Genomic DNA, 9,738 nt, shown 5'->3' on the forward strand with positions numbered 1-9,738 from the left:
ATTATAAGAGTGAACTCGTGTGTGTATATATATAATTAAAGGATATAAAAGAACACAATTTTTTCAAATAAAAATTTAAAAATTAAGATATAATTATACTGATTATTTTTTTGTATGTTTATAAAATTTATATTAGAATATATTTTTTGTTTATTTAATTTTTAGAATTTTGTAGAAAACACACCCACTAACAACTCAATACTCCCCTCCCCCTCCGACCGAAAGAAAGTCTGCAGGACGTAAAAAAATTTGGATTCCCTCCAACAATTGCTGTACCAAAATTTACTCTCCAACATTAGTTTTCCTAGTGTCATTGATCTTTTGATCAACTTGGGTTTCATTCCTGACCCCAAAAAAACCTTGGGTTTTGATATTATATTTTTATGGATCATATAACAATCATTTATCACAAAAAGGTCATTATATTTACATGTACCCTAAACATTGTCTTCTGCTGATGAATCAGAAGCAGAGTCATCCACGGTGGAATTTGATGTAGTCTCCAATTGACTCCCAGTCTCACTGTCTGAATTTCCGCCTGCTCTTTCTTCATTAGGGTGCTTTAAGAACCAGTACATTATACTAGCTGTTAATGTAAGGATCATCTTTTGATTCACCTGAACATGTTTACAAAATTAAAGGGGCAACGGTTATGCATTACATAAACTTTAAATTTAATTCTAAACCACATTATCAAATACTACTCCTTTATCATTTCCATAAAGAGGTTTGTTTCAACAATTTATTTTGTCGATCATGTAAAAGATTCTTTTATAGAAATTAAATAATAAGTTCTTATATTTTTTTTTTTTGGTGACTATAAGTTCTTATATTTGAAACGTAGTATCTTCTGTCAAAAGGAAAAAAATACGTAGTAACAAAAATATTTCTTGCGAATTTTCAAATGTGAATTTCCCAATTTTTTTTTTTGAAATAGTGAATTTCCCAATGTTATATATATGAGAACAACGGTTTATAATGAATGTGGCAAAAAAATAACTAGACCGTCGACTTTCATATAAAAAAAAATTAAAAACTTATAGAAAGAACTCATTTGATTTTCGAAGGAAAAAAAAAATCAGAATATTCAAAGACTAAATTAATTATCGAATAAAATCTCAAGGACCAAATTTATAATAATCAAAGATCATATTGTTACATGACCTTTTTAAATTAGATAAGTCTAGTTTTATAACTAGTAATGAAGGTAGGGAAACAAATGAATACATTTAACAAGTTTCTCCATATCAGAGCTTTTTTTTTTAAGGATAAATTTTGTACATCTTTTTTTTTTTATAAAAGGATAAATTCTTGTTTTCGGTAGCAAGAATTAATTCTAATAAGTCATAAAAACTCTAATATCATGTATAAAATTATTCATCTCAAAAGCTTAATATGTCATGTAACAACACAAATAATTATATATCTAAGTATTTAAAAATATCTCCATTCTTTTTAAAAAATTTAAAAACTATAAATTTATTTCTTAGAGAAAATCATATTTCTTCCTCTATACCACATTTACCTTTTTTATTCTTAAAGGATCAAGTTTATGCTTGTTTCAAGAACGAACATGATCATACATGATGTTTTTAAAGTAAAAAAGTCTCAATTTAGTCTCTTAATTTCTATCCCATAATTGATTTAGCTGCTAGATTTTAACTTTGCTCAATTTTGTATCTAAGTTTTATAACTATAAATCAACCTTTTTGTCATTAGTGATAACGTATAACATTGCATTAAATTGCACTAAAGGTCATTTAATGGAGTAAATTTAACAATTTTTATTCAATTTCATTAAGCCTACATCCTTTATAATAAATCAAGTTTTGACACTAGTATTTTCTTAACTACATCCTTTATAATGAAGGACGTTTTGACACTAGTATTTTCTTAAAACTGAATACGCATTTTTTATTAATTAAAAAATAATTTAAATACATAATTAATTAGTAATACTTATATTTTTATATGAATGTTAACTGCCAAAATTATTTAGTGTATGAATAGTATTTTTCATCTTTATTTATATAAAATTTAAGAGACCAAATTAATGTTTTTTATGGGGCTAAATTGATTTCAGCACGTTTATTATCATCTGAACTAGATTTTAAACTATCACGGTGAAAATTAACTACACACATAAACATTCTGTCAGATAGATTAATGACGAGATGAACATCTTATATTCACGATTATAAAACTCAAAAAAACCAATTGCGTAAGTTTAGGATTAAAACCAAACTGATTATCAAGTTAAAATTCATGACCAAATTGAGTCTTATTTATTTTTGTTGTTTTTATCTCCTCTGATTAGTTTTATTATGTGACCTTGGTAATTTATTCCAGATTTGCCCCTTTCAAGATAAATGAAGAGGTTGGTGGAATTGTAGTAATAAAAATATAGATTCCAAACTACCTCAGTGATATCTTCAGGAAGCAGGAATATAGAACATCCAAGCTTTCTTGCAATACTGATGATGTAGGTGGCATTCATCTTTTTCTCCTGATCTGTGTAAGATAAACACGGGTACACCAAGTATGAGACTATTATGTTCCCCTAAATTTTTGTTCAAAATAAACGCACACAAGTTTGCTAATGAAAGAGCAGATATGAATAATGAATTAATGATACATAAACCCATGCATGATGTTGGTGTCAACATTTTAACCATTCATTTTGTATGGAGATTGATGTGTGTACGTACACTTCACGCCAAAAAAAAAATGGTTTGAAGAAACATAGTAGCTAAAATCTCAATCTAATTCTTAAAATCATCCAATATTATGATTTTAACTAAGTCAATTGATTTTCCAAATTTGTACTGAAGTCTAACAATTTTACGATTTAATTTGTTACAATTTCATGTTTTACATACTTAATTTACTTTTCTGATTTCGCTTAAATTTTCTCTACCTAAAAAGTGTGAATGCCTTGAAAATCCGGAATTCTCGATGGAAGTATCAAATCTGCTACAAATCATGTGGTAATCATGTAATTAACATGCTTTTGGAAAATGCAAACTGAAAAGTTGAGAGTTAAAAGGAAAAGAAAACATACCGGTGACTCCTTTTGTCACGAGACCCCAATTTACAGCTCTGGTCTGTACAGCACTAAGAAGCTCAAGGAAAAAAATTCCATCCGATAAACTTTTATCCTGAAATGAGAATTAATTACAACACTCAGAATAACTACCTAAAATGAAAGAAATATATTAGTTAAAGATAATTATTTGCAACACATATTAATTAAAGTGATTGGGTTGTTTTGGTGTATAAATTATTTTTCTAATTTTAAACCCTAAATCCTAAACCGTGCTGCCAATCCATCAGATTGCAAAAAATTATTAAAACTAATCCTTTGAAAAACTCATCAATAAAAAACAATATGTCTTCTTGTGACTGCCAATCAATGCACTAGTATGGATCTAATGCTTTATTGCTTTTCAAAAACTGGTTTTCTTATGAAGTCCAAGGCCTAAGTTCTGAACGGAATTTTTAAATAACTAATTCCAATCCTTCTATCGGATGAACTTCAAGAAGAGAAATTATTCATGTAAAAAAGGGGCTTCCATTGATAGCTTATTCACGTCCGGTTCGATATTCAAAACGTTGATCTTAGGCCTCAAAAAGTTAAGATTATGAGTTGTCTATGTTGGCTTTCTTAGTACTTAATCTTCTGGATCGAAAACAAAAGAAGGACTATTTTCAAGTTTACTCCATGTACCTTAAAACTACCCATTTGCCTTTGACTTCCGGAGCTGCTCACTTTGATGTTTGCCCATTGTAGAATATCAGCATCAGTAATTTCCTTCCCATAAGAGTGAAATCTCAAGTTCTTCAGAAGTTGTAGAATATTATATCGCATCAATTGCCACAAATAAGCTACAGAGAAGATTAATAATATTTTATTAGACTTTAAACATTTAGTGTTTGGATAGAAAAAACAGACATAGAAATTGATATAGTGGACACATAAATGAAATAAAATATTAGTTTTTTATTCTATTTATTAGTAGTGTGGGATAGTGACAGAAGATACAAAAAATTTCTGTAAGATAATTCTGCTCCATTTTCCTCATTCTTTCCAATTAAAAACTATACAAGAAATTTTTTTCCCTAAATAGTAATACAGTCTCTACCGTTTCTCATTCCATGCAAGATACAAAGTTTTGAGTTTAATCAATCAACTGAGAAATCAGCAACGTACCTAGTATTAATTTTTTATATCCCTGCACAATGTCATTACCAGCAATGTTTACCAGCGAAAACTTAAGTTGTTTCCCTATTTTCACAACTTGGTTGCAGTTCTCGACTTTCTTAAATGGCATCTTAATAGGAGGCTTGTTGGCAATCTTCCAATTAACGATCCCAGGTGACACCTTATCAAGAGTCTCTAAGAGTACCCACCTGTAAATAAGCAGCACCCTCCGGCTTAAGAGATTAAAATCTCAGACGAAGATGAAGCAAGTTTTGGGAGAAATCAACAACATTTGTGTTATCTGTTATGTGTAGATACGTGATATTGAACACTGGGCTAACTCACACCTCATTTACTCAAGGATGAGTTGTAGACCCAATTTTAGTGCTAACTCACCCGTTTCTGACATCCTCAAAGACATTGTTGATGTATGTTGAAATGCCAAGGCTATTCATCCAGAGGCGAAAGGCTCTCTCTTCTCTTGAGTCCTGTGTATCATCTGGCAGTGCTTCAAGCAGCGAATTCTGTCTTGTTTGGGTTGAAAGTCCATTCCTATAAGATATTAAGAAGATAGATAATTCAGTTACCGTGAATATATAGTTAAGGTGAAGACTCTAGAAAAATAATATACTTTGGCAATCAAGTTCATATTCAATATTGGTGCACAAAGACACTAAACGACACGATGAGCAAGGGCGCCTATAGCAATATGTTTAAAGAAGTTTGTATTCCTATTTGTGAAGTAATCAAATTTGATAGTTCAGCTAAACTTCGGGTGACAAGTTTAGAGTTTAATTGTGCCAAGAAATTAAGCTTGAAGAACAAACACCATAACTTTGGCTTTACAATTCGGAAGTTTCCAGGAGCAAATGCAAAGTGTAAGTTAGTAAGCCATGTTTGGTAAGTGTCTTAACACAAAAAATGGCAATCAAACCAAAACAAATAAAAGTTGTGTCTATCTTTGTCACTGTTGTCCCCATTTTACAGGTGAATAGAAAATTGAGTAAATTTTAATTTGTTGGAGACATTTTGCCCATTTTGATATGGATCTAATACATGTCTGTGTCTCTGTCACAGGCCAAACAGAAGAATACGAGAGTCATGGACAATATAGCCGGTCAACATAAGATTTGAAGCATTTTGAACTTCTGATATATCGCTTAAGAGAAAGAATAGTATCACCTGTGCTGGAAAATATGTGCAACAAAGGCAAGGTTAAGATTTGGGGAACCTTCCACTATATCTCTTGCAGTCAAGTATCGTTTGCAACCCATCTTATCTGCATGTTCAAGCACTAACTTTGCTCTTTCGAAAGGATTTTTAACTGCCAATGTGGAAGGATTTGTGTATTCAGGTGCAAGAACATTTAGAAGATGAGCATATGCCTCAGCATCCTGCAAGGGAATATCAATATATGTTCAAATGCCTATTACACAACTTTTGTATTTCCACCTAAATGTTTTATGAGCATACCAAATATGTCTATAGCTTTATTGTTTGAACCCTAATAAAGAAACCAGAAATCATGAATTGATAATTGTTAGTATCCTTATTTATTAAATAATTTATAACGTAAATGTTTCATTCTTTACTATTTAATATCGTCTGGAGAACAAAATAAATGTTTAATGGTGTTTTATTAACATGTAAGAACGGCATATGTTAACCAATAAAAGTTAAGAGAAGTCATAGATGTTATTATAGAGATTTGATTTGATTTGATAAATGTTTTATCACTTTTACTAATCTAAGACCACTGGTTAAGTACCAAAGTATTTATCACCTTAACTAATCCCAAATTGGTATACGAATAAGATTTTATTCTACTTCAGTGACGCTAAAACTTATGGTGCAAGAAAATAGTTTTTAAGCATCCCAACCAAAGGAAAGCATGACTAGATTGTGATTTCAAAAATTACTAGTTACCTTAACATCAGAGGAGAAATTTGTGACAATCTTCTTGTACCCTGCTTTCTTCAAATGGAAATTCATCCACCTTAACAAGATCTTTTCTGGTGGAAGATTCATCAGCTCTTCCATTTCCTGTTGATTTTAAAATTCTGAAGGTTATATTGATACATACATCAAATGAATGAATATAGAAAAGATAAAGATAACCAAGCAAGTAGGTGTCGTCTATGATGTCTATGTTATGATGATTATGGTGGCTACGATGTCATAAAATTAAAGTTAACACTTTTATACTATTTAACAACGCTTTTTAATTTAAAAAACTAAAAGAAAATGTATTACCAAGATGTAAAAAAAAAGTGTGACTTTAATTTTAACAATACGTGTATAGTCACCGCCATAGGCACCATAGACGCTACCATGAGTATTACCTTACTATCATCGACCAGCTCCACAAGCTGAGGAGTTTTCTTTAGGTTCAGGTCTGCCAATAATTGTATCTGTTTAGCAGTTAGCACACCGACACCAATAAGAATCTCAAAAATCAGAGGTTATGAGTAACATTCTAGTGATCATTTTACCTTAATAATCTGCGAAATCAATCCAAGCACCAGATGACGCTGAAACGAAACAAAAATTAAGTTGAATAGAAAGAATATCCCAACAGTAAAACAGAAGATGGAATTATTTCTCTTAGGAAATTTCTAGTCCTCTTATTTGAACATTTGAGCTCATAATTTGGCTGAAACGATGCTGCTTTGAAGCTTGAGCTATGATTAAACACAATCAAGCAAGTATGTACTAAATCCAGTTAAATACATCTGTGACAAAGAAAAATAAAGGCTTTCATTTTGAACATAATCTATTAAGTTATTCCAAAAAATTACATGTCAGTGATAATGCTACCTTGATATGTGAAAACTGGAAAGGTATACAATTCAAACATACCCTTCCTTCAATTAAGTCTTGAGTGCCAATGTTGACTACAGTACATCCTATTGCTTTAGCAGAGTTGAGACAAAGCGTGTGGTTTTCATTTCTTTCCCATGGATTAAGTAATCTTTTGGTATTGATTGTGCGTTCATCAATCGTCCCCGGAACTGCCACATTAATAAGCTTACTGCAACAAATGTTAATTTGCATTAGCAACCAAAGCCATTGCCAGAGAAAGTAAAATGTAAGATACGGAAGAAAGTAAGCTTATACTACCAAAGAAGAACACCATCTTTCGCAATTTCAAAGAGGTCATTGGTTGAAGGATCTATTGGAAGGTATTTTTTGAGGAACTCATCTCCTCCAAGAAGATAGTTATTTATATGTGCAACATATGATGCCTTCTCAGATTCACTTATTGTGTGAAGTAATGTGGTGGTAGCAGCCTTCAGGAATGCTGAGGAGTTCTTCGCAGTACTTCCAGTTCTTGAACTTGCAAAAGTTTGTAGTTTTAAGTAAACCTGCCATCATTATAACACTATCATCTGTTATCACTCAAATAAAACTTTGTCGTAGCCATGCTAATGTGTACTAAGCCTCATTTGAGGTTATTTTTGATGTACCATATAAAGTTTTTACACGGTAATCCTATGTGTGTTTATATATATATATATCAAAAATGCTATTTGTAAACCAAAATAAGCCACTAAAATCAGCCACCGTATATAGTGTAATTTATTTTCAATGCGTATTATATTCTAACATGTAAATATGGTTACAGTTCTCTTCTTTTCTTTTGTTGGTGCATTTTCGGTTTTCAATTTATAACTCCAGTTTTAGAAGCTTTGTGCATTGAAAGTCAAACTAACTCTAAGACGAGCTTCTAATAAATGATCTTATTTAAGTAATTGTTTTAAAATATCTTTTGAAAAAATAAAAATAATTTAATGTTTGAATATTTCATGTAAAAATATTTCTTTTTTTATTTATCAAATAGATTTAGATAAAATAATATAAAAATATTTTTTATTTATCTATTAGATTAAAATATCTTTTTTTAAAAGAATGACAATCATAGTTTTTAAAAAATTTTTTTGATTTTTCATGTGAGTTCAGTTTCTTTAATTTCTTACATTTTCTGAGTCCCGACTCTCAATTCCGAGACATACGAAAATGAACGGATATGAAAGATTGGAAGAGATCAGGAAAATGATAGAACTAAAACGCGATCTGTTGTGTGGATATAGTTCTTCTAATAAAAAATAAATAAATAAAGGATTTGATACTTGAAAGGATTACACTGAATCCAGTTCAATAATAACAAGAAGATACCTTGAGAAACAACTCAAAGTCGACATCATCGTCAGTGTTGGGATACAAATTGTTGAGGTAAGATGCTCTCTCTTCCTCACTTAGATTTTCTCCCACAACTTTCATCCTTGACATCTTGGACGCTAAGTCGCCAATAGTAAGCCTCCCATTCTCCCTCCGCATGCTTACAAACTGCCCCCACATCCACAAACAATCATTAGAAAATAATCAATGATGCGATGAAGAAAGCGATACTCAAAACATTTACAACAAAGCATGAAAACTTACTTGGGATTTTAAGCTGCGAAGCTCCACCTGAGTGAACTGGTTTTGGAGCCATGGATCTGAAACAAGAATGCCCCAATGACTAGACATGTTATTTATTTATTTATTTGAATTAGTTTCTTTTGGTTCTCCTGTTTTATGATCCTTCCTAATGCAAAAGAATTATAGGGGCGATGAGAGATCAGAACTCGGAAGAAAAAGCAGCCTATGTATCTGATCTATTTTTTCTCTTACTAGCTTTCGCTTTCCCTTTACCATTTCTCTTAATATCCATTAAGCTTATTAAAAAGTAGGAACGGGTAGGAGAGTGTGTTAGAAAAGAAGGCAGAAGAAGAGCAAACACTTTGGGACAGGGAAGAGCTGTCATATTTCAAAGTTGTTTAGGAGAGAGAGAAAATTCAAATTATTGCAAGAAGGTCCTTGTACACTAAGTCCTAACTTCTAAGTTCCTTGTAACACTGGCGAGGGGCCCTTTGTTGCCGTTAGAGAAATAAGACATTATTTTCAAAGTTTAATCCCGTGTCTTTTTTTAATTCATTTAAGCTCTCGTAATCTCAAGAACCAAAAAAATAAAAAAATAAAAAACTCTCGTAATGTCAAAAACTCAAGTGTTATGGTTGAAGTTGTTAATTTATTGTATTACGGGACTTGATTAACTGGTATAAAAAAAAAACAGAAAACCATATAAAAAGGAGGAGTTTTGAAGTTCTAAATTATATTTAACATAAATTTTTGGTGGATTATAGCATACAGATGTTATTTCATAAAGAGATAAAGATATTCTCATTTGTAGAATGGTTATTCGATACCTAACTCTTCTTTCCTTGTGTAGGGAGCAGCTTGACTAAACTTGGCAGAGTTTGTCCTAACAATGGCTAGTAATATTTGTGATGGAGTCATATGTGAGATAGTAAAGCCTTGTAACCAAGCCTTTTAATAAGGAATGCACGATTTTATATATTTTAATATTGTAAAAAAATTGTTCACCGTTTAAATAACCATATTAAGTTGAGATTTGTAATCAATAATTTTTATTCTGATATATTAAAAAACATCTATTCACAACTGATTTAATAAATAATAATTAATAATTTTTT

The 9,738-nt window shown here is 30.9% G+C and overlaps 1 protein-coding gene across 1 annotated transcript; it reads right to left on the minus strand.

The window, feature by feature from the left end:
* Positions 1 to 231: 231 nt before the first annotated feature.
* Positions 232 to 9,104, minus strand: LOC112765655 (fimbrin-2). Its single transcript, XM_025811535.3, has 14 exons — positions 8,645 to 9,104; positions 8,378 to 8,548; positions 7,322 to 7,566; positions 7,061 to 7,232; positions 6,694 to 6,732; positions 6,544 to 6,612; positions 6,128 to 6,244; positions 5,384 to 5,595; positions 4,598 to 4,753; positions 4,211 to 4,410; positions 3,728 to 3,885; positions 3,062 to 3,158; positions 2,420 to 2,511; positions 232 to 617 (listed from the first exon to the last, which is right to left on the minus strand). The coding sequence occupies exons 1-14, from the start codon at positions 8,729 to 8,731 to the stop codon at positions 438 to 440; spliced, it is 1,995 nt and encodes a 664-aa protein (XP_025667320.1). The 5' UTR covers positions 8,732 to 9,104; the 3' UTR covers positions 232 to 437.
* Positions 9,105 to 9,738: the final 634 nt, after the last annotated feature.

The sequence above is a fragment of the Arachis hypogaea genome, chromosome 17 (assembly GCF_003086295.3).
Source record: "Arachis hypogaea cultivar Tifrunner chromosome 17, arahy.Tifrunner.gnm2.J5K5, whole genome shotgun sequence".
NCBI lineage: Eukaryota > Viridiplantae > Streptophyta > Magnoliopsida > Fabales > Fabaceae > Arachis > Arachis hypogaea.

Excerpts from the sequence above, each read along its gene's own strand:
- LOC112765655 (XM_025811535.3), bottom strand. The coding sequence starts at position 8,731 with ATGTCTAGTCATTGGGGCATTCTTGTTTCAGATCCATGGCTCCAAAAC. Across the intron at positions 4,754-5,383 it reads GCACATATTTTCCAGCACAG|GAATGGACTTTCAACCCAAA; the intron begins GTGATACTATTC and ends AATATCTTATAG. Across the intron at positions 3,886-4,210 it reads ATATAAAAAATTAATACTAG|CTTATTTGTGGCAATTGATG; the intron begins GTACGTTGCTGA and ends TCTTCTCTGTAG.